General features: G+C 36.9%; 1 protein-coding gene across 2 annotated transcripts in view; it reads right to left on the reverse strand.

Annotated features, from left to right (window-relative positions):
- The window catches only part of LOC106058532 (sodium-dependent noradrenaline transporter-like), a 131,311-nt gene that overhangs the window by 15,739 nt on the left and 89,952 nt on the right, over positions 1–25,620 (reverse strand). For both annotated transcript variants that reach the window (XM_056035027.1, XM_056035029.1), the window contains 9 exons: positions 25,429–25,486; positions 24,132–24,302; positions 19,078–19,212; positions 14,654–14,936; positions 11,229–11,367; positions 4,131–4,265; positions 3,018–3,121; positions 2,071–2,195; positions 1,612–1,724 (listed from right to left, as the gene is read on the reverse strand). In XM_056035027.1, the coding sequence (XP_055891002.1) occupies positions 1,612–1,724; positions 2,071–2,195; positions 3,018–3,121; positions 4,131–4,265; positions 11,229–11,367; positions 14,654–14,936; positions 19,078–19,212; positions 24,132–24,302; positions 25,429–25,486 (1,263 nt within the window). The remainder of the gene's footprint in view (positions 1–1,611; positions 1,725–2,070; positions 2,196–3,017; positions 3,122–4,130; positions 4,266–11,228; positions 11,368–14,653; positions 14,937–19,077; positions 19,213–24,131; positions 24,303–25,428; positions 25,487–25,620) is intronic.

The following is a 25,620-nucleotide window of genomic DNA, read 5'->3' on the forward strand; positions in this document are numbered from 1 at the left end:
GTTCAAAACACACTCTCCGACCTCGTGACCTGTACTTAACGTCTTCTCTCTCTCCAGGAACATCAAGTTTGGATGCATATTGTCACTCAACAAATAAACTTGCTTAATGACGTAATACATCTGTGTGCACTTACAAGGTCAGCACATTATTTTTTTAAAAAAGTCAGGACGTTAATTAAGAGGCAGAGTGGATCCGAGCTAAATGTCTCCTCATTAACCTTTCTCTAATCCAATCCTATCTGAAGATTAATATTTTTGTATCCGTTTTTGTTGTCCTGTACTTAGGATTACAATTATATTCACAAAGACAGAAACCTGATACGTGTTTAACATTTAGTATAATCATTCATCAATTGAAAAACAGCTTTGATTAGGCACAATAATTGCAGTTACTTCTTCCCCCTGCCCTGTTTCAAATTGCTGAAGAGATTTAGGATTCCATATTGAAACAACTAAACCGAAGTAGGTGTATTAAATTCTTGGTGAAATAAACTTGAACTTTAACTTTTATTTATAAATATACATAGATTTACATTGAAAATAAAGACATAGCTCAGTACAAACAAACACCGTCATTTCTTTTCGCGTCTCCTCCCCCTCCACCAACACCCACTTGACAACATCAATCATGACAGACCATTTCATGGTTTCATCAGAAACATTCTCTCCTCTTTCCTCATGGTTACCTTGGAAACACACACATACACTCTTTAACAAATTGTAATTAAAAGACATTGTCGTTCTAAAAATCATAGACTTCGTGTGGGATAGAAGCACAAGCGTGATTGCAGGGCCGGCCTTAGCCAAAGTCTAACTAGGCAGCCGCTTAGGTCTCCCGATTGGCGGGCACCTCAACCGCAAATTAGATATTTCTTTAGAGAAGAAATTGTGGAACTTATGTCCAATGTTATTGTTAAGGCACACTAGGTTTTAAATAAATTGCGCACATTTATTTTTTCGATGTTTTTTAATTTTCTATTTCCTTTTAGGGCCACCAGATTCTCTTCACCTAGGGCCTCCAAGTATTTAAGACCGGTCCTGGTAATGGGCTAGGTCTTTCACGTGTCTGTAACAAGAAACAATGCACAACGGAATGAACATGAACTGTGAACTATTTCTGAAAAATGTTGAACTAATACGTGGTGAGAACATGAACCAATATAAAACAGGATCAGAAACAAAACAAACTATAGGACCCCAGCTATCTTCATGATAATAACCTTTTAGAACATTGTTCTTCATATATCTGTAGTTAAAACTTTCTTTATTTTTTAAATATCTTTACAGAGTTTAACTTTTCTTTGGTGACTTAAGTTGGATTCAAAACGACTTCAATGGAACGCTGGATTCAAAAAGACTAAAGTAGCAGAACATTGGATTCAAAAGACTCCATACATAAACTAGGCCTTAAAACAGAAAGTAGACACAAAATATGAATCAATGAAAAAATTAATTTGTGGTAATTGATTAATTTTGTTTAATATAGAAATGGGAAATAAATCCTGCAAGATTGAAAAATATGGCTGCATATATGTAAGCTTTTTTTTTTTTAAAGAAATATTTGTTTTATTTTTTTAGATTTTGCTTGTTTAAAAAAATATGAATACGTACCGCACTGTCGAGTCCAAGGGAGAGCAACATGAAGAAAAAGATTATGGCCCAGCCCACTGAACCCGGAAGTGTTGCTATGGCCTCAGGATAAACAATAAATACAAGACCTGGACCTATAGAAAAAAAACATTGTACCTATCATAAGCAGACTAGATCAATAGATGATAGATCTATACTACCAGGAACATTATCAAACAAAGTGATTTTTGAAAATCTGAGAGTAATTTTTTTTTATTAATCAAAACTTAAAAAAAAATAGACTAGTTGATTCATTAATGTTAGAAATTTGTTATGCACTATTTTTTTTAATAAAATGGAATTTGTTAGAAATATCAAAGAATTAGTAGTAACACAGAAGTGGGACAAAACTGGAGTAGACTCATTTTCTTTTGTGTGTGCAAATTAACTTAGCATTTAAAAAACAACAACATTTATGCCAGATGCTTTCCATAGCTCTACCTTCTGTGGCCACTTTGTCGATATCTTTCTGTGTCCTGAGGGCCATGTAGCCCAGATAGGAGAAGATGACGAAGCCACTAAATAAACTGGTGAATGAGTTGACGATGACAGTAATGATGCAGTCACTGAAAAAAAAATTAGTCACTATAGAAACTTGCTGAACGCTTAAAAAAAAATACTAACGCCCTATTTATTTTACTTAATTGGATAACGCCTGTGGTCAAAATTTCGCCACAATAAAAAACATTTTGAAGTCGATTAAAATTTAAAACACGAAACAATTCTTAACTTTGTTATACATCTCGTAATTTAGCACTCCCCTGTGAAAGTAAGGTCCTGAGAAAACTCTTTGATTGTCTGGACGTCTGCAAAGCCACCAGTCGTATGTAAGCGTGAAGTTTAGCTCTTATCCTTGGCATGTTATTTATACACTTAAACTTTACTAAGTCATTGGTTTCCTGGTTGATTCAGGCAACCCGTTCCATGCCCCTTATGACGATAATGAAGAAGGAACACTAACACCCAATTTGTTCTAGCAAATGGAATACAAATATGCCTTTATCTTTATGTCTTTCTGAGTAGTTTTAGTAAGTTTTGTTTTTGAATTTGTAAGTAATAGTTTAATTGCCTATGTATTAATACAACTTCACTTTCTTATCTTCTGTCCTGAAGAATCTAATGCGATGCGAATAGTAGCACTCACAACAAGAGTTAATAACCATAAGGCAACTTTATTGTTTGAAAACTTCCCATTTCACTCCTAGAATTTTTTTTGAAAAAAGAACTTCATGCAAAAGAAACAATTTGTTAAATGCATGTAGGAAACATTGGGTGAGTCGACACATACAAGACTACTAACTGCCACAACCCCAAACCCAGCCCCTAATTTGTTTTTTTTTTAAATTGAAGTGCAATTCCCGCCAAAATCTGTTAGTATTTTGTCGTACCGCTTACAGTCGTTGTGAAACTTGTTATAACTGGCATATGCAATATGCGTTCCAAAACCGGAACCAACAGAGAAAAAAATCTGGACAGCCGCATCAATCCAAACCTGTAAAGGAATACAACAAAACATTTTTTTTAGTGAATTGAAAACTTTCAGCAATCCAACCCCCTCCCCCACCACACCGTTTTTTTTTTCTCAGTTCCTTGACCTCGCAACTTCCAAAACTTTTGTTTTTGTCAGGTGCAGACAACCGCAGTCAAGAATGATATCAAACTATCAAAAGTTGAAATGGAACGTATCGCACTTAATGAGTTAATTAGCGGATTTAATAAAACGTGACAGCGTTCACTTAGTTAAAAGGACAGACAGGAAATACAAATTCACTTGTTAGCTTTACCAGTGTTAGGCTTACAAAACTATCTTTTTAATAGTAAAACAAAAATATATTTTTGATGTATACAATTATTATACATTTATTAACAAAACAAAAAAACAAAACAAAAACTTTGTATTCAACAGAAAAAGTTATAAGAACTCAAAACGTACAACTTTATCTCACAATAATGTAGTCGTTATTCAATTTCAAAGAAAATAATTAATTACCAAAAGTCAATTCACTAAATGGTTAATTTTTTAATTTATTCATGTTTTGTTAGGTACAATGAATAATCGTTTAAAGTTTCAACTTGAAACGAGAGTGGGTGAGGGAGAAATAACATGTACCACTATCTAAAAGGAACTAAACCCTACATATTTAATCATATATGTGAAAACTGAAGCATTAATTTAATAAAAATAATTGATTATCAGTAATTAATTGACTAACTGGTTATTTATTTTATCGATTCATTTCTTGTTTATGCTAATAAATAATTGTGTCTAAAGTTTCAACTTGATCGCACAATCTGTGTGGGAGAAAAAACATGTACCAAATTAGTATCAGACGCAGTGCGTTAAGTAAAGTTTACCCTGAATAAGTTGTTTTCTTTTTAAATACTTGTGTATTACTTAAATTTATATTTCACTGTCCAAGCCAGTATAAGCCATGAAATCAGGAATAATCTCAAGGGAAAGAATAAAATGAATAACAGCATCCAGAGCCATCTCAACTTACTTTGGGTTTTCTGAGGCTGTCTATCTTTGGTGTGATGAAGTAGCGTATCCCGTCCTCCGCCCCTGGCAGTAAGACGCCTCTGACCAACAGGATGGTCATGATGACGTACGGTAGAGTTGCTGTGATATAAACAACCTGATGTGAAGAGGGAGGAGAGAAGAGTGACTTTTACCAATATAACGAAATATAATATAATATAATATAATATAATATAATATAATATAATATAATATAATATAATATAATATAATATAATATAATATAATATAATATAATATAATATAATATAATATAATATAATATAATATAATATAATATAATATAATATAATATAATATAATATAATATAATATAATATAATATAATATAATATAATACCTAGCACTCCACACAGGATACGCCCGTTGATTTCTTCCCAGGCTTTATATTGTTTATTATGACCGAAATACCCACTTTTTTAAAAATTTTTAAATTGTAATAAACGAGCCACATATTAATAAGGCTAGTCTTCGATCCCGAAGATCAGTGAGGAATGCAGTATTTCCTGTGGCTGCGCAGCCCCAACTGTGACCTACATATTTTGAAGGCAAGCGTAACCATTGTCCGCAGGTGGTCGATTTAGATTTTCTTTTCACCGTCTGCGTCTGTCCTCGGCAGCGGATTTTCTTTTGGTCTCAAATGTGTATCCCGCGGCCTTTGAGAGTGACCTCAAGCTGTCTCGTTCTGAGGCCGCGTGCAATCAGGTGCTCTTTTCTATGTCAGCTAAGGCAAGTTGGCGCCTAAGCTGGTCTTTGAAGCGTTTACGTGGGGCGCCTCTGTTACGTCGACCACAAAAGAGGCCACATATTAACGATGAACCTAAAATACTCTTTTAGGCGTGAATTGGTGTATCTAGTAATGCCATAGAGAATAGCAAGTGGGGCAACCACCCCAGGCCTCTCTCCTGAGGGGGGCCCAGCGATCGTAAATCTCCTAGTCACATTCAACTTCGCAATCTAGAATATTTTTTATTAACTAGGACATGTTACTCAATATTTTGGTAGCTTCTCTGGTATCTATATGACACCAATTACCATGCAAGCTCTTAAGATGACATTTTGGGTTTTAAATACAGTTCAGTTGTGGTAAAGACAGCATCTTATGACCTGTCGATTCTACGAGGCTGTCATTGTTTAACAGTTCACCTTGGCATCAATAAAAACAAATAGCCGGAAGCTACAAATTAACATCGGATATTTCGTACATAAACAACATCCAATCCTATTTGAATAGGGAGACACATATTGATTAACTTTGAACCGGTTGCAGGGTAATAGGTATTTCTACAGAAAGAGTTATAGGTCTTTTATAGTGTTGTAGCATAAATGCAATTTTTGAAAAATTGTTTTTTTTAATGAAAATTAATAAAAAAAAAAATAGTCCAGTGTTTTCTTGACTTTCGAAGAGGATACGTTCCGAGACCGCCCGCGAAATTAAATTATTTAACTTTATATATGTACACTATTTTTGCAAACGAACTATTTCCCATTCTTTTAACAACTTTAACGCTCCAACTGTTTCTGACGTCAAGACCTGTGACGGGGCAACGAGCTATTGGTCTACACACCTAGCAGGTCAGTGGTGAGACATACTCTAACGATTGGTGGCGATTGAACCAGTTCATGTGCTATACTATTATTTCGGCCAATCAGCGTCCAGAAAATGTAGCGAAGGTCATCATCAACATTATCATCATTGTCGCTGTGACGGTTACACTTTTCATGTTCAGCAGCTGTTCTTAGCAGGATATCAAGAGAGAGGCTGGTCGATTCTTTCATGTCATCCAGCCAACTTTTCTTTGAACGAACCTTTCTTTGTGCTCCCTCCACTGTAGCTTGTCACGTCTTACAATATGTCTTACACACTGATGAGTGCTTCCTTTTTGCCAGCCAGACTGTTGACTTTTAGATATACAAACTCATTTGTATTATTTTCCTGCTATCTGTTACCCTACACAAAGTACTCAAGCTCCTCATGGGAAAACGAGAATCAGGTTCTCAAACTTCGGGTCATTTGAAAAATTAATGTCATTGGTCAACCATGTCACTGGCTAGGACTCCGAGTCACATGTTGAAATATCATATATCTTAATTTGTATTGCTCGTCACAAGTATGGGAAACAGAAGACATCGTCCTAACTGGTCCCACACAACAAAGTCCTGAGGACTTCCCACAGCGCAAAAGTCCTGACAAAATGTTTGACATCAATTTAAAGGAGACAAAGAATTTTGAGGCACCTTTGTTAAGATCGTTGCATATCCTCCTCACTTTTAAATAGCAATCACGGGCGGACTGGCTATATGGGCAAACGGGCAAATGCCCGGTGGGCCGGTACCAAAATGGGCCGGTCTGGTCGCGACCAAAGAAAAAAAAATTAAATGCAGACAACTTTAAAAAAAGTGACAGCAGCAAGACACAAAGACCCGAACACGTTTTCTTCTTGTTTTTTGTTTTTTTTTATTATTATTACAATTAATTTTGTTTGAAATTCAACAAGAATAAAATTTAAGAATTACACTATACACTGTACGTGTTATCATTTGTAAAACGTTAGAGCGTACTTTCTGTTATGCACGAGCGGCATGGCCTTCAACACTACTTTGATGTCTTCAAGACTGTTTGGCCTGATCATTTTGCTGGTCGGCATGGGCCTTTGATGGCACTCCTATTTTGTTTTACTCCTTCCCTCACCCGTTTTTTTTTTTTATGGTTCCATTGAAAGTTAACGAAAAAGAGGTGTAATAAGAAATAAAGGAACACTGAAGAGTAACCTAAAACAGGGCTTTATTAAACTAGAACGACACATGAACTGACGAAAGAGACTTGGACTGTAGCACACTAGATCAATGTTGTGAACACATTCTCACGACGTTACACAAACATAAACAAATAGTAACTATTTCACCACATTCACCCCGCCTAGAATTAAAATAGCAAGTATAGTAATATAGTAGGCCAATAGCATAAATAAAAGAGAATGCCAGTGCCTGTAATACAATAGATCAATAAATAGTGTCGAAATATTAATTTCTCTTGTAAACAATAGTGAATGGTGATGCAAAGAAACCTAAAAACCAGTATCTGTTGTATGACTTATAAACAATTACTAGTTTCTGTTTTAAATATTAACAAATAGTGTAGTAAGTAGACATGTACGTAAGTAAGTGAAAAGTAAACTCTAATATCAGTAGCAAGAGATAAACAATGCCAGTTTATGTAGAACATATGTAGTGCAATAAAGGAACAACTCTAGACTCTATAGTTCGGTCTGGTTCTTCTCTCTCTCAAGTTGTAACGGGGTTGACTATCCTGTTCTACAGTTTGGGAGTCACTAGTGAGTTCCTGAGCGTCAAGTGGGGTATTTTCAAGAGGAAGCGCTCGGAGGTCCTCAGAGCCTACCAGGGGTTCTTTCCTTTCTTGTATCACCGTAGGGGTGTTGACTGGTACTTCCGTGTTTTGAGTTTCTGGAGGATATTCATTATCCTCACCCTGAGGGAAGAACGAAGGTTCACTTGTTGTTGTGGATGGGGAGGGGGTGGGAGCCAAGCGTCTTAGAGAGACCGTCTCCTCTTTACCGCTGGGCAACCGTACGACAGCATATTGGGGGTTGCACATCAGCAATTCGACTTCCTCCGTGAGAGGATCATACTTTGAAGATCGGTTCTCTCTTCTCAGCAACACTCTACCTGGGCTAGATAGCCAAGTGGGGATAGATATCCCGAAGGAGGATTTCCGGTTGAACCGGAAAACTCTCTCATGTGGAGTTTCGTTTGTTGCCGTAGATAGTAATGATCTAATCGAGTATAGGGCCTGGTTCAAGACAAGCTCCCATCTCGAGATCGGGAGATCGAGGTCTTTCAGTGCTAAAGTAACAGCGTTCCATAGAGTTTTGTTTAGTCGTTCAATTTGTCCGTTGCCTGAAGGATTAAAGGCGGTTGTTCTACTTGTAGCTATTCCCCTCTCGTGCAGAAAGGATTGCACCTCCCTCGACATAAAGGACGTACCTCTGTCAGAATGGACGTACTCTGGCATCCCAACAAAGGAAAACAGCTGATTGAAACACTTTATGACAGTGGATGAGGACATATCGGGACATGGGTAGGCAAATGGGAAGCGTGAGTACTCATCCACCATTGTTAATAAGTATTTATTGTGAGTAGCAGATGGGAGTGGCCCCTTAAAATCAATGCTTACTCTCTGAAATGGTTGGGTAGCTTTGATGAGGGTGCCTGAAAACTGTTTGAAGAATCTAGGCTTCAGTTTAGCGCCAAGCATAAATTGTAATAAGAAATAAAGGAACACTGAAGAGTAACCTAAAACAGGGCTTTATTAAACTAGAACGACACATGAACTGACGAAAGAGACTTGGACTGTAGCACACTAGATCAATGTTGTGAACACATTCTCACGACGTTACACAAACATAAACAAATAGTAACTATTTCACCACAAGAGGGATGGGAGAGGTTAAGTTTGAAAACATTGATATAATGCGTCAAAAGGGGAGACAATTAGCTCGTTAACAAAACTTAATAGAAGTTAAATTAAACACATACACACAGCCGCGAAATAGCAAACCACCCAACTTATTCATAGCTCAATATGGGTATAACCGTATAAAGCTCTACTTTCTGCGATTGGAAAAGAAAAAAGTAATTTTCTTGTTGTTTATTTGTAATAACAGATCTAAAAATACTACACTTAAGGCTTACAAAAAAAAATTATTTAGTTAAAACATAAATCTAGATCGAAACCAACAAAAGTACATTTATGATTGTATGATTAATGGCAAATTTATGCTTAGTACGAAGTCATTGATGATGAAAATTATTACAATAATTTATATAGCGCTGTCACATCCGATATTTAATGAAAGGAGATTTAGAATCATTTTTATTTTAAATAATATATTCATATACAAATCGCTTTTTTGAGAATGTACTAGGACGAAGCAAGAGCTTTAACACATTTAGAAGTACCTCTCTAACCGTTCTGCTTTCTCTTATCTTGTAAAGGAATATATATAGTTCGTCCATCGTAGTTAGATTATGACCACTTTGTCATCCAGGGGGCTGAGGGCTTTGCACTGGGGTTTTATGTCTCCTCGTGTGGCTGGTGAGATCCATGTGAGCCCGGAATGTTCGGCCGCACACTGGGCAGGTTATTCCAGCTGGAGCTAGTGTCATTGGCCTTGCTTTTCTTCTCTGGCGTTTTTCTTCTGCCAGATTTGTTCTCTTTTCCTCAGCAACCTTGGCACCGGTTTTCACAGCGCGACGTCATGATGCTCTGTCATGTGCCTCTGTCTCAAAGGTGGCTGGGTCTATGCTGAACTCCTTCATAGAAGCTTTGAGGGTGTCCCTGAAGCGCTTTCTTTGACAACCTTGCGAGCTCTTTCCTTCGCTTAGTTGGCCATACAAGAGTCGTTTAAGGATGCGGTGGTCTTCCATTCTGCATACATGTCCAGCCCATAGCAGCTGGGACTGCATCAGGTTTGTGTGGATGCTTTGCAGACCCGCTCTTTGAAGGACTTCATTATCTGGTATTTTGTCTTGCCATTTGACATTCAGTATTTTTCACAGAAATGTCGTGGTAGTGATTCAGTTTCTTTGCATGTTAACTGTACACCATGGGCGTAGCCAGGGGGAGGTTTTTGGGGTTCAAACCCCCCCCCCCCGAAATGAAATCCCCCCCCCCAAAACCCTCCCCGAAAAAAATCCTGGCTACGCCCATGCTGTACACTATCAATGTTTCTGAGTCATAGAGCAATGTAAGGAGGACGACGGCTCGATAGACCCCTAGTTTTGTATTTGTGGTGATACCACTTTAAAGGAATGGGTTGCCTGAGTCAGCCAGGAAAACCAATGACTTAGCATATTTTAAGTCACAGATCAACATGCATGACTAGATTGACACATGAAATGCGTAGGACCTAGTTATATTTATTTTTTTGAAGAAACGTCTGTAATCTATAAATAATATCAAAAAGTTTGAAACTCATTAAGGCTGCTATTGTAGTGTTTATAGTTTTCAGACTACATACATGTATAAATAGAATACATTATGTAAGCCTACGAAAGCATACATCCAGTTTTCGATGCGTTATCAAACTTTATATATTTTGAATAGAATTAGGCTTACACCTATGTTAAAACACATGGGCGTAGCCGAGAGGGGAGGAGTTCAAACCATCACCGGCCTCAGATCTCATTGTCTGAAAGGGAAACTTTACTTACTTCCCCATTGCAGTCAACTTAAGCAAACTACAGTCACCAAATTTCATGAGCGTAGCCAAAAGGGGTTTTGTGGTTCCCCCCCCCCTCCACCTCCAATACAAAAACTAAAGCATTTTACTTTTTTCTACCAGTCGCTGGACTCCACTGAATAGAAGATTTAGTTTTTGATTTTTTTTAGCGGAAGAATAGCAGGCTAACTGCACTGTAGATACCGCAAAATATGCATTTTTAAAGCTTAAAATAACGTAAATAATGCTTGGATCCGGGGCTTCGCCCCGGACCCCACTGGGGGAGCTTGCAGCGCTCCCCCAGACTCCCTAGCTGTCCCTTGGCGGTGTATACTGCCTTTCACTAATTATAGGGAGTATTCTAGGGTAGAAAAGACGTTTGAAAGAATGAAAGATAAGAATGTAATGAAGATTAATTACATATAGACACACACTAATATATATATAAATTGCGGAGAGGTTTAAAATTCCCCCCCCCACACACACACACCAAAAATATATGACATGACATTTGTGGGCCGGTTTATATGGTAATGCCCGGGCCGGTTTTGATACCCAGTCCCCCCCTGATAGCAATCCAGTGCTTTAATTCCAAGGACACATTTCTAAACTACCGGGAATAATTGATGACTTTTGTGAACAAGAAGTTCAGGTATGATACTTCATGCGGATACTGTATAATATTGACGATGTGTTTATTAACCTTCTTAAATATCATGTCTAGTAATATAATTAATTCATTTATCTGAACTTTTCAAAATATACTTACAAAGTAATTCAATTACTTCTAGTGCATCAGACGAAGCTCAGTAACTCACCTTGCCGGTACTTTTGACGCCTTTCCACAGACAGAAGTACAAGACGGTGAAAGTTAGGAATGTACAGAGAAGAAGCTGCCACCTTATGACCCCGAGGTCCTCAAGTCCTGTGCTGTGATGGAGCTCCAGCATGCCACGTCTTAAACAGATGGTTTTATAACCAACACAAATTAATTGTATTAAGTAGCCTACGAATAATAAATCTAATAATTTCTAGTTAGGCATTTGATTAAAGCTCTTTTGATAGTGATACATTGCAGAAAAAAATAAATGTAAAAATATCAGTGATGTTTTCAAAAAAAGTTCTTCAGATTAGCCACATTCTGTATTGCTAAGATTATTACCCAAATATGGATTTATAATTATATGTAATTCGTCCATCGTGGTTCGATGATGACCACTTTTGTCATCCAGGGGGCTGAGGACTTTGCACTGGGGCTTTGTGCATCCTCGTGTGGCTGGTGAGACCTATGTGAGCCCGGAATGTTTGGCTGCCTACTGGGCAGGTTATTCCAGCTGGAGCTAGTGTCATTGGCCTTGCTTTTCTTCTCTGGCGCTTTTCTTTTGCTAGCGCTGTTTTCTTTTCCTCAGCAATCTGTGCGCCAGTTTTCACAGCGCGACGCCATGATGCTCTGTCATGTGCTTCTGTCTCCAAGGTGACTGGGTTTATGCTAAACGCTTTCAGAGAAACTTTGAGGGTGTCCCTGATGCGTTTTCTTTGTCCACTTTGTGAGTGCTTTCCTTCCCTTAATTTACCATACAGGATGCGGCGGTCTTCCATTCTGCAGACGTGTCCTGCTCATCGCAGCTGGGACTGCATCAGGATTATGTGGATGCTTTGCAGACCCGCTCTTCGAAGGACTTTAGTGTCTGGTATTTTTTCTTGCCATTTGACATACAATATTTTTCTAAGACATGTCCTGTGGGAGTGTTTCAGTTTCTTTGCATGTTTTCTGTACACTGACCACGTTTCTGAGGCATAGAGCAATGTAGGGAGGATGACAGCTCTATAGATCCCTAGCTTTGTATTTGTGGTGATACCACGTCTGTTCCAGACATTTTAGACATACTTATAATTCCAATGCAAATAACAGACTTTCTTTTTTAAAAAAAAAGGCAGTCTTCGACCCACCCACCTTTTTTTTTTTTTTAGTTTTAGTCAGCACGTCACACTTCCCTAGGTAGCGTGCCCTAGAGTTAAAGAAAGTTGGCTGAGGGTTAGAAGATGATACAAATTATGATCTAATGATCTAATTACGTTTTGGACATCTTTATTCAATTTCAAGGGAAATTATTTGTTATAAAAGAAATCAATGCAGAGAAGTCACTTTGTTTGTAGCTACCGTCAAGTCTTTAGCAATAGTGTCTGATTTTGAAAAAAAAACACCTTTTTTACTTTGCTGTCACCCCCCAATGTGCGTTCTTGGAATCTCCCAACGAACTTCCTGCCATACGACGGCAAAGAAACACAAGTGTTCTGAGATAATAAGAAGACACGTCTAAATGAACACTTACTGATGGACCGGAAGTGATCTTGTGTTCAGTTTGTTTCCCTTAACATTTGATTTCAGAGGCGTAGTGAGGTGGGGGGGGGCAAAGGGGCCACGATGCCTCAGGGCGCCACCCTCACGGGGGCTAGGCGTCACAATCAGCCTATATTTCTATGTGATGTTCATGGAAAATTGAGGGGTGGGGGCGCCATTAATGTACCTTACCCCGGGCGCACGTTTTGTTTTGTATTTGATGCCATCCACAATTTTTTTTTATATAATAAGTGCCCGCCCCTTCATCAGTAGCCTTCTGTTGTGAATAAGTTTTTGAATTTTGTTTAAATGGAACCTTAGAATTTCGCTTAATTTCTTGTACATTCTTTCTCACAGTCTGTTTCACTCCTCCATTCTCTTTCCAATAGTCTCCCAGGTTTGCTTTAAAAATACCTTCTTCTCTTCTCTTCTCTTCATTCTAAGTTTTTTTTTTTTTTTTTGTTATTTTACTTTTTTTTTATTCTTTTTTTTTCTGTGGAAGCAAATCTTCCATTTTTGAAATCTGTTATTCTTTTATTGTGCTTTTTTGTGTGTGATTTTTTTTCTTCAGTAGGTTCAAATTTTACAAGTGTGTAGGAGTTTGAAGAAAGTCTCCTCGGTTTCAATGGTTCTATTAATAAAAAATTTCTAAACACCACGTGACTCTATGACGTCAAAAAAGAATGGGCGTTGTCTCAGAATGACGTACTAAAAGTAGACAAGGGAAGATAAATGTGAAATCTCACTTAAATTTGAACTCGTCTGAAGGTCATATTTTCAGCAAGATACACCACAGGGGGAAGTAATTATCTTGACGTTCAGTGTTCAACGGTTACATTAATCTCAAAATAATAAAGAAAGGAAAATTATTTTTCAACAGACTCAAAATTTCAAATATAATAAATCTGTATAAAAAAAGTGTCTGCCAAATCGTGTGGCATGCGCTCCGAACTGTCATCAAGATCTCGAAAGACACGGGCTCGAATCCTCCAGACATCTACTCCAGCCCCTGCCCTCCTATGGCAAACTTGGTTCTATGTGTAATGATCTTCATTTCTGAAGAAGCATCTGAAACTTACACCCGTCAGAAAAAAGCTGACACAATTATTTTAACATCAAGTATTGCATTTAGATGACTACACATGGCAGCCTGATCGTGCCGTATGCGCGTTGGACTGTCAATCGAACGTCGATGGTCCCGGGATCATACATTGCCCGCTGCCATCCCCCCGTTGTCCGGAGGAAGGCTTGAACTAGGAAGTAGATTCTCTTCAACTTGGAAGGCACATCCGAAACTTGAAAAACATTTGACAAACATTTCCAGAAGTTATAAAGTACTGAAGAAACTCTTCTGACTTTCAACAATAGAGTCTGCACAAACAGATGGAAACTCGAACACAATATGTAAATATGAAGAAGTGTTTTAAATATAAATGTCTCAAATAAAACGTAGTCTTAACTATAGCTTTGAGTCTCAAATATAACACAGTTTCTCAAATATAACACAGTTTCTCAAATTGAAAGTACTGTATCAAATATAACAGGGTGTCTAAAATATACATTGGTTTATCAAATAATGTCTCAAATATAACACTTTGTTTGAAACATAATTTAATGTCTCCAATATAACTTAATGTCTCAAATAAAGCTTGAATGTCTCAAATATAACAGTGTCTTAACAATGATACATTGTCGGAAATATAGGTTTTTTTTTAGTATCTGAAATATAATTTACTTTCTCAAATATAGCTTAATGTCTCAAATATACCTTAATGTCGTAATATAACTTAATGTCTTAATAAAACTTACTGTCTTAATATAACTTAGTGTCATAATATAACTCTCAGCTATGTTACAATGTCGGGAATATAGCTTTGAGCCTAAACGCATACAAAAACTTACTCAAAATACTCCATGGTCGAGGAGACAGACACACTCGCATTGTATGTCCTGTTGTCCGGCGGCCGGGAGTCGACATCCGCGCCATCCGAAGCGCTGGAAGCGTTTGTGACATTGGCGTCCCAACCGATCTGCCAGCAGTTCCCGCTGTTGAAAGGGTTGAAACATGTGGTCCACGGCAAGACGCTGGTGAATGAGGCAAAGAGATAGAAGAAGCTCCAGCCAATGATGACGTTGTAATAGAAGGCCACTATGTAGGCCATGAAGCAAGAGGCGATGCCGATCCCTGAACAAGGAAGAAACAGAATTGACAGATGCTGCGTGAGTACCCGTCTCGTCATGAAGTTAATTTGATGGTATTCCTGAATTGTTCTTATCTTTTTACAAAACTTATATCAACTTACTTTCTCTGTCTGTCTTTCTGTCTGTCTGTGTGTACACATTATTTCCCCCACACCAATTCTCGGATCAAGCTAAAACTTCGCACAATTATTCATTGACATAGACAAGACATGAATCCATTTTTTTAAAGTAATCAATTAAACAATTAATTAATGGCAACTAATTATTTAGTTTGATACCAAAAAGCAAACTAATACTTCAGTATTTGCAGATAGGGCTAAATTTGTTGGGTTTAGTCCCCTTAAATAATTATCAACGCTATTTCTCCCTCATGCATTCTCCGATCAAATTGATATTTTAAACAATAATTTATTGGACCTAACAAAGTATGAATCAATAAACAAAGATACTCAATTACTCAATTAATTATTGGTAATTAATTATTTTGCATAATATCGAATACGGGAAATAACTTGTACATTATTGGTAGCATGGGCGTAGCCAGGATTTTTTTTTTGGGGGGGGGGGGGGGGTTGGGGGGGTGAATTTTTTCTCCCCCCCCGACCCCCCCCCCCCCCCCCGGCGAAAAAACAATTATATCTATTTATGTGTGTGTGTGTGTGCGTACAAAATCTTTATTACATTCTGACCCTTCATTCTTTCAGAAGACGTTTATTGTGCCCTAGAATAGGTTCTTCCATGAGTTAGTGGAAAAATTGTAGATTCTCCGCCATTACTAGCAAAGGGGTCTTGGGGAACGCTAGGAGCTCCCCCAACGCGGGGCGAAGCCCCGCCGCCAAGCACTATTTCTGATATTGAAAACCAACAAAATGCATATTCTGAGGTATCTACAGTGCATTTTCCTGCTATTAAAAAGTTCTATTTCAAAAACCTAATGTGTTATTCTTACTGACTAAGACCCTCCCTCGTCGTTCGGCGCATTTGCCATCAAGCTGTTTTCATAAAATTGTAGACTCCCCGCCAATACTAGCAAGGGGGTCTGGGGGAGCGTTAGGAGCTCCCCATCGCGGGGCGAAGCCCCGCTTCCAAGCACTATTTCTGGTATTGAAAGCCAAAAAAATGCATATTCTGAGGTATCTACACTGCATTTTCCTGCTATTAAAAAAGTTTTATTTCAAAAACCTAATGTAATATTCTTACTGACCTAGACCCTCCCACGCCGTTTGGAGCATTTGACGTCAAGCTGTTTCCATAAAAATCTGTGACTGGTAATGTCTGAAGCCTCTTCCCACCAACTATGAGGACCTCCATGAATGAGTGGCGTCAAGTTGTACTAGGATATCATTGCAACTCTTCTTATGCTTAATTCATTTTGTCGGAGAACATGTCCCGCAAACCTCATGCGTCGTTCTCTCACAATCTTACTAAGGGGTCGGTATAGGATTTCCTTGATTTAGACCTGATCTCTATAACTGACTCCTAAAATCTATCTTAGCCATCTTTGTTGAGCCACATTTAGTGTTTTTCGATTTCGGTAGATGACTATTAACTGCAGTTTATTAATGGAGCCCTGCCACTGGTAAAAATGTTTAACCTCTCTTGAATACGCTCTTGGAATTAAGTGACTGTAGATTGCTTTAGATTTTATATCGAAAAGAGAAGTTTTAACGTCAAAATCTTCTGTTGGGGGTTTTCCACCTCAAAATGTTCTGTAGGGGGATCTTAAACTCAAAACCCTCGATTGGCTTGGCTTCGCTCAAATAATTTTAGTGTGTAATTTGCTTTTTTTTTTATATTGAAGATGTATTTTTAGCACCAAACCCCTCTGAATGGGGGTTTAAACTCAAAACCCCTTTCGGCAACGTTCATAGCATTTTGAGTGCGTAATTTGCTTTTTTTTCTTACACTAAAGATGTATTTAAATTTATCCTCAAACCCCACTGGAGGGGAGTTTAAACTCAAAACCACTTTGACTACACTCATACCATTTTTATTTTTAGTGTATAATTTGCTTTGTTTTTATTATTAAAGAGGTATTTTTACCTTCAAACCCCGCTGAAGTGGGGTTTAAACTCAAAACTGAGTCAAAACAATTTAGCTACGCTCATAACATTTTGAGTGAGTAATTAGCTGCTTTTTTTATATTAAAGAGGGGGTTTATCGTAAATTTTAGACGGGGTTTTAAAATAAAAATCTTCCTTAACTGTGCTTTTGGAATTAGGGGATTTTCGTTTGCATTTTTTTTGTTTTGTTTTATAGAAGAGGGGAAGTTAACTGCAAAAACCCCAGGTAGGGGGTTTAAAACTCAAAACCCCTGGTAGGGGGTTTTAAACTCAAAACCCCTAGTAGTTTTTTTTTAACTCGAACCCCTCTGGTAGGGGTTTTAAACTCGAACCCCCCTGGTAGGGGTTTTTAAACTCGAACCCCCCCTAGTAGGTGGTTTTAAACTCGAACCCCCCTGGTAGGGGGTTTTAAACTCAAAAACCCCTGGTAGGGGGTTTTAAACTCAAAACCCCTTTGGTTGTGCTGGGGCAAGTGATGGTTTAGTATTAAAATCTCACCTAAAATAAACAAAATCAAAGCAAAAAATCAGTCACTAAATTCCGACTCCCCCCTTCGGGGGGGGGTTGAACCCCAAAACCCCACCCCACCTGGCTACGCCCATGATTGGTAGATATTGTTTTTAAGGACGGAGATTTTCGCATTAAGTTAAGCAACTTTTTTTAAAAAAGGATTTTTAAAAAAATTTCTTGTTTATATTTGGTTCTATATCTAGCCTTCAATGCTGAGAACTACGCTAGTACAGTAAGGCTCTGCAATTCACAAAAACCACAGTCGAGAGTTATTTACAATTCCTCTTATCAGTTTGCAAAGTCTTCATGGGTAGAACAAGGTGGATGGACACGGATCTAGAAAACGGCCTTTACGATTTTCAAAGAAATTTGCAGCTAAAGTATATTTTGGGGGAAAAAATACTACCTAATTGGCCACGCACAGAAAACTCTGGTTTGACCAATATGCTTTTTCGAAATATATTAATCTTTCAAATTAAATCTTGTGGAGGTGTAGACAATCTTTATTATGTATGCCGGCATGCTTTAAAGCAGTGATGCCCAAAATACGGCCCGCGGGCCAGATCCGGCCCGCGAAGTGGTTCCATCCGGCCCGCCTAAACGTTAGCACAAAGTGTAGAAGACAACCCTCGAAATAAAAAAGGATGACGAATGTATCTTTACCTACGTTATGGCCCCCTCTCTAGTGGCTAGCTAGGCCTACCATGAATTGTAACATTTGGGTGTTTATGAGTTGGGACTTTGAATGGACAATCTACCAGGAAAAGTGAACAGATATTTACTTATTTGTGGAACATGATAGTAGGCCAACATATTTGCTTCATTAGAAAAGTGTGGCTGTTTAAAAATACAACAACATATAAACGGCATTATGAAACAAATATGGCGACATTCTTGATTTGAGCCGCGAATGATAGATTGTTAAACTAGGGGTACTAGATCAACTGGTTTCTATTACTAATCAAATAGATTCAGGCTAATTTCATTTCGTTTTTTTTGTATCTTTTCGTGGCCCGCGACACGAGGGTTGGAAATGAAAATGGCCCGCCGGACAAGTAAGGTTGGGCATCACTGCTTTAAAGAATGAAAGAAAGAAATAGAAGTACTCGAACATTTTGCGCGCCGTCTTTTCAGTCTGGATCTATTGGCATATCACCAACATTTGAACCTTCTATGTCGCATATATGAGTCTGGTCTTCTAGTCTAGATGACTGTTTTGAAATGTTTCCATGTCTGGATCTGTATCACTAAACAAGAATTATATATACTCTCACTAGATTTATACATGCGCGGGATTATTTCTTTCGGGGGCGGAGGAATAGAGACAGAGTAAATTTCATTTTTTTTTAAATTATATTTAATTCATTAATTATTAAGACTAAAGTAATTGCTCTTCTTAAAGTCATCTGTTAATTTTAATTTGAGTAATTATAGCCTTACAAAAAAAGGGGAATTTTAAAAAAGCTTTGACAGACCATAAAATGGACCCAACTGACACGAAGAAGACGACTCGCTTAGTCTAATTCTATCTGTGTATTTCAATGAGACTACCTTTGAACATGGGGGCCATCTTGTCCCAGACAGCAGTTGGTCCACAACGGTTAAATTGACCCAAACACATCTCCATAAAAAACACAGGCATGGCTCCAAATATTAATGTGGTAAAATATGGAATAAGAAAAGCCCCTGAAAAAAAAAGAAGAGTAGGAATTATAAATCTATCCATCAATTTATCTATCTATCTATATAGAGGAGTATTAATAATAATATGGTGAACAATTAAAACAAAATACAACTCACTTTAACAACATAATAAAAAGAAGTCCTTCTGCTTATTTACCTGATTCCACTTTCAATGACTCTTCACATTAAACATTTAAAAAATGTTACTACTTCATGGCTACTGTAAGCCCCTCAATGAAAATTTTGAATAAGATTCATGCATCTAATTAAGATTTCACAGCTCATTATAGACATGGGATAACTTATCATAGCCTATATAATGCAACACATTCAAATAAATTGTATTAAAACCAACATGAAGTCATTCCCAGCACCTCTCTGCATAATACGAGTCACTTATCACAAAGTTTATATCAACTCTGTCTGTCTGGTACAATGTTTGTACACGTTATTTCTTTTACACCCATTCTTGGATCAAGTTGAAACTTCACACAATTATTTATTGTACAAAACAAATATGAATGAATAAAGAAAAATACAATTAGTCAATTAATTAGTGGTCATTAATTGTTTGCATTGATATTGAAAAAAAATCCTACATTATTGATAAGTTTTGTTTTAAAAAGAAGTATTTTTTTACAAATATCAACTCACTCTGCTTATCTGTTTGTTTGGTAAAAAGTTTGTACACGTTATTTCTCCCACACCCAATGACGGATTAAGCTGAAATAATTTTGCACAATCATTTCTTTTACCTGACAACACTAGAATCAATTTAAAAAATTAACTAATTAGTTAATTAACCATTGGTAATTAATTATTTTGTTTGGTATTTTGAACAAGGGAAAGAAATTGTACTTGACAGATGTGGTGCAATAAGCTAAATTAGTCCCCTTGAGGAATCTTGAGAGCCGAGTGAACATTTGTTATGCATTTAGAAAAAGATCATGTAAACATCTTATCTTATCTTATAAAATGCAGACGTTAATTCAAAAAAGAAGATGATTACGTCCTACGCGTCATGCATGTTAACCAATGACTTAAATTCCCACAAGCCATTTATTTTTCCTGGCTAGGCCAGGCAACACATTCCATGCTCTAACAGCACTAGGGAAGAAGGAGCATTTGTACAAATTTGTCCTAGCATATGGAACGTGGAGTGTATCATGCCCTTTATCTTGGTGTCTTTATGAGTATTTTATTAGATTTTGTATTTGAAGATTATGGTTTAGAGTTTTATGCATAATTGCTACTCTACTTTTACTTTAAATTCCCCAAGATACCCCCCTTCTTCTCTCAACCTTTCCCAACTGGTCCAGACAAGTGATAGGATCATAGCGAATTGAAAACTCTAAAATCTAAACAAAAACAATGAGTAAAAATATTTCTATCTCACACATTTATATGTCTAGGTCTATCATACATGACTGGATTGATACAATTACATTTAATATAAGCTTTCTTTTTTTTAAATATTTTTTAATATATTTTTCTTGTTTATTTGTTGTTTGTAGTATAAAGTTACTATATTTTCAATGGATTGCAAAATACACTTCAAGATTAAAGAATAGGCTTGCTAATGTCTTATTTGATCTAGAATTCTTGGTAAAACTATTTAAACATAACGCCTTTTTTTTTTTTTAACCCAGACAGTGTTTCATTTGCTGCCAACTAAAAGTTAAAACGTAAAGTGCCAAGGTTTTAGAAACATCTGATCTTTATGAAATTAATGAGTGAAGCTTTAGTGTCTAAAGCTTTTCGTTTGAATGTTCGGTATAGAGTCGATAGACATTAAGTATTCACTAGGAAACGTTTGATTTAAATACATATAGTGTAGACCTGTTTTATAGACTTGATAAAATCGCATTGAATTTGGGATCAAAGAATGATAGCCGTTTGAAAGACAATTGGCAGGTCAATTTGAAGACCTCATCAACAGGATGCAGCAGGGTTTCTCTGGTCATCTATTTATATTGCTAAAAATTGTGGTATATTTAGGTTCCAACAAAGCGAGGTAGGCCTACGTACAGAAATATACCTGATCTAACTGAAAACTATATACAGCGACATACATAATACCTGATCTAACTGAAAACTATATACAGCGACATACATAATACCTGATCTAACTGAAAACTATATACAGCGACATACATAATACCTGATCTAACTGAAAACTATATACAGCGACATACATAATACCTGATCTAACTGAAAACTATATACAGCGACATACATAATACCTGATCTAACTGAAAACTATATACAGCGACATACATAATACCTGATCTAACTGAAAACTATATACAGCGACATACATAATACCTGATCTAACTGAAAACTATATACAGCGACATACATAATACCTGATCTAACTGAAAACTATATACAGCGACATACATAATACCTGATCTAACTGAAAACTATATACAGCGACATACATAATACCTGATCTAACTGAAAACTATATACAGCGACATACATAATACCTGATCTAACTGAAAACTATATACAGCGACATACATAATACCTGATCTAACTGAAAACTATATACAGCGATATACATAATACCTGATCTAACTGAAAACTATATACAGCGACATACATAATACCTGATCTAACTGAAAACTATATACAGCGACATACATAATACCTGATCTAACTGAAAACTATATACAGCGACATACATAATACCTGATCTAACTGAAAACTATATACAGCGACATACATAATACCTGATCTAACTGAAAACTATATACAGCGATATACATAATACCTGATCTAACTGAAAACTATATACAGCGACATACATAATACCTGATCTAACTGAAAACTATATACAGCGACATACATAATACCTGATCTAACTGAAAACTATATACAGCGATATACATAATACCTGATCTAACTGAAAACTATATACAGCGACATACATAATACCTGATCTAACTGAAAACTATATACAGCGACATACATAATACCTGATCTAACTGAAAACTATATACAGCGACATACATAATACCTGATCTAACTGAAAACTATATACAGCGACATACATAATACCTGATCTAACTGAAAACTATATACAGCGACATACATAATACCTGATCTAACTGAAAACTATATACAGCGACATACATAATACCTGATCTAGCTGAAAACTATATACAGCGACATACATAATACCTGATCTAGCTGAAAACTATATACAGCGACATACATAATACCTGATCTAGCTGAAAACTATATACAGCGACATACATAATACCTGATCTAGCTGAAAACTATATACAGCGATATACATAATACCTGATCTAGCTGAAAACTATATACAGCGACATACATAATACCTGATCTAACTGAAAACTATATACAGCGACATACATAATACCTGATCTAACTGAAAACTATATACAGCGACATACATAATACCTGATCTAACTGAAAACTATATACAGCGACATACATAATACCTGATCTAGCTGAAAACTATATACAGCGACATACATAATACCTGATCTAACTGAAAACTATATACAGCGACATAAATAATACCTGATCTAGCTGAAAACTATATACAGCGACATACATAATACCTGATCTAACTGAAAACTATATACAGCGACATAAATAATACCTGATCTAGCTGAAAACTATATACAGCGACATACATAATACCTGATCTAACTGAAAACTATATACAGCGACATACATAATACCTGATCTAGCTGAAAACTAGATACAGCGATATACATAATACCTGATCTAGCTGAAAACTAGATACAGCGACATACATAATACCTGATCTAGCTGAAAACTAGATACAGCGACATACATAATACCTGATCTAACTGAAAGCTATATACAGCGACATACATAATACCTGATCCAGCTGAAAACTAGATACAGCGACATACATAATACCTTATCTAGCTGAAAACTAGATACAGCGACATACATAATACCTGATCTAGCTGAAAACTAGATACAGCGACATACATATTACAACATACATGCAGCGACATACGTGCTTCAAAATACTTGCAAAATCTATGCAATTCAACCTAAATGCAGTGATCTACAGACATCGACGTGTAGAATTAAACTTAAGTAAATTACCATTTTAATTTCACGCTTTAACATTTTCTGATTTGAGTTTATGTGTTGTCATGTTCTAATTCTCATTGCACTATGCCTTGATAAGATTACGTCTTATATTGCCTTGATAAAATTACGTCTTATATTGCCTTGATAAAATTACGTCTTATATTGCCTTGATAAAATTACGTCTTATATTGCCTTGATAAAATTACATGTCTTATATTGCCTTGATAAAATTACGTCTTATATTGCCTTGATAAAATTACATGTCTTATATTGCCTTGATAAGATTACATGTCTTATATTGCCTTGATAAGATTACATGTCTTATATTGCCTTGATAAGATTACATGTCTTATATTGCCTTGATAAAATTACGTCTTATATTGCCTTGATAAGATTGCTTTTCTTATATTGCCTTGATAAGATTACATGTCTTATATTGCGTTGATAAGATTGCTTTTCTTAGATAGTCTTGATAAGATTACATGTGTTATTTCGTACTTATTAATCTCACGCCACAACTGAAATGATTAATCTTACTACATACAGCAGCCTAAATCATTTGAACCTATTTGTAATGTAGTGTGTGTGTGTGTGTGTTTGGATTGGCTGATTAGATTCTGATAATAACAATAACTTCATGTCTTGAGGAGAGGTCATAAAAAGGAGTGAATTGCTGTAAAAATCAATGAAAATGAAATCGGCGACTCAGTGACAGGAGGGTCATGTGTTTTACGCTAGCTAGAAAGTGTGCTGTATTTGGCCCTGACCTATTTGCTAAATACTTTGAAGAAACCAACTTCAGCCTTTGCTCTCACCTCCTCCATTTTTATAACACAAGAACGGGAATCTCCAAACATTGGACAAATCAACAGCGTAGCCGATAGTGGACAAGAGAAACTGGAACCTGTTTTCCCAGTGTTCCCTTGGGGGGAGGTTAAACTGGGCGGAATCACGTGACTTGGTGTCTTCTTTTGGATTGGATACGTCTGAGGAGATAGAAGTAATCAAGTATGACATTAACAAGTGCATGAAAAAAAAGTTCTTGAAAAAAAAAAAAAAAAGCTCTTCTATGAAGCGGGTAAATTTATGTAAGAGCGAATACTTCGCTCTCAATATCTAATGAGTGATAGATTTTTTTTAAAAAGGAAAATTTTTTTATTTGTTAAAATTATTACTGTAACACTTTTAAAAAAATTAAAGTGTCTGTAGTGTTGCTATCTGTTGGGGAGGTGGTTTAGGGCTGTAATTGTGTTTCTATCCTTGGGAAAGGAGATCAAGGGTTGCTTCAGTATTGCGATGCTTAAGAGAATGCGGTGTAGGGCAATTAAAGTTTTGCTATCCTTGAGAGAAGAAGGTGTAAGACTTCTATAATATTTCGATGCTAAGGGGAAAGCAGTGTAGGGCTGATAAGGCGTTAGTATCCTTGAGAGAAGAAGGTGTAACGCTGCTATAGTATTGCGATCCTGTGTTGGGAGTTGGTGGAGAGAAAAAGAAGCATCAGGCGGCTATTTTGTTGCGAACCTTTGTGGAATGTGGCAGGCCGTGTTCTATGACCCATGAACAATTGTATAGGAAGATGAGTTTGAGAACAATAACAGCTACAATCGCTACCCCATGTCTGGCTTTAGGCGGCCCACTGCATCCTCCACCCACCTGATGATATCCACCAACTAGCATCACCTCTGATTACCCCTGCCCACGCAAAGAACTGCAACGTCGCCCTTGATTAAGGGGGAGGCCACTATGAAACTGTTGAAAACAATTCAGTTCTACTTCTATTGAGATTTTTAGAGGTAATAAATGTCAAAGAAAATTGAGAGAGTGAGAGAGAGAGATAGAGAAGAAGAAGGAGGAAGGGAGAGAAAGAGGAAGAGGAAGGAGCAGGTAAAGAGTTGGGGAGGGGGGGGGGAGGCTGAAGAAAAAAAATGCGCCAGATAAAAAATGAGAAAAGTATATCAAAAGATAGACGTTGGGACACAGAGAGTGTCTGCATGTATCTGTGTGTGAGCGAGAGAGAGTGTGTGTGTATCTGTGTGTGAGCGAGAGAGAGTATGTGTGTGTGTGTGTCTATGAGGTGAGTGAGGTTGGAGGGAAAGCGAAGGAGATTATTACCTGTTGGTTCCTGTTTGTGCGTGCCATCTTCATTGTTAATTGGCCGAGTTAGGTCTACCTGTAGACACACAGAACAATACCTGGATCGTAGTGCATCTTTGGTTAGTAGTCTATTGATCTATCTATTGATGTAGTCGTCCAAACGTTAGTCTCCCTATACGTCATCATTCTGACTTGATCTACTCTCTCACA

The sequence above is a fragment of the Biomphalaria glabrata genome, chromosome 7 (assembly GCF_947242115.1).
Source record: "Biomphalaria glabrata chromosome 7, xgBioGlab47.1, whole genome shotgun sequence".
In the NCBI taxonomy this organism is placed as follows: Eukaryota; Metazoa; Mollusca; class Gastropoda; family Planorbidae; genus Biomphalaria; species Biomphalaria glabrata.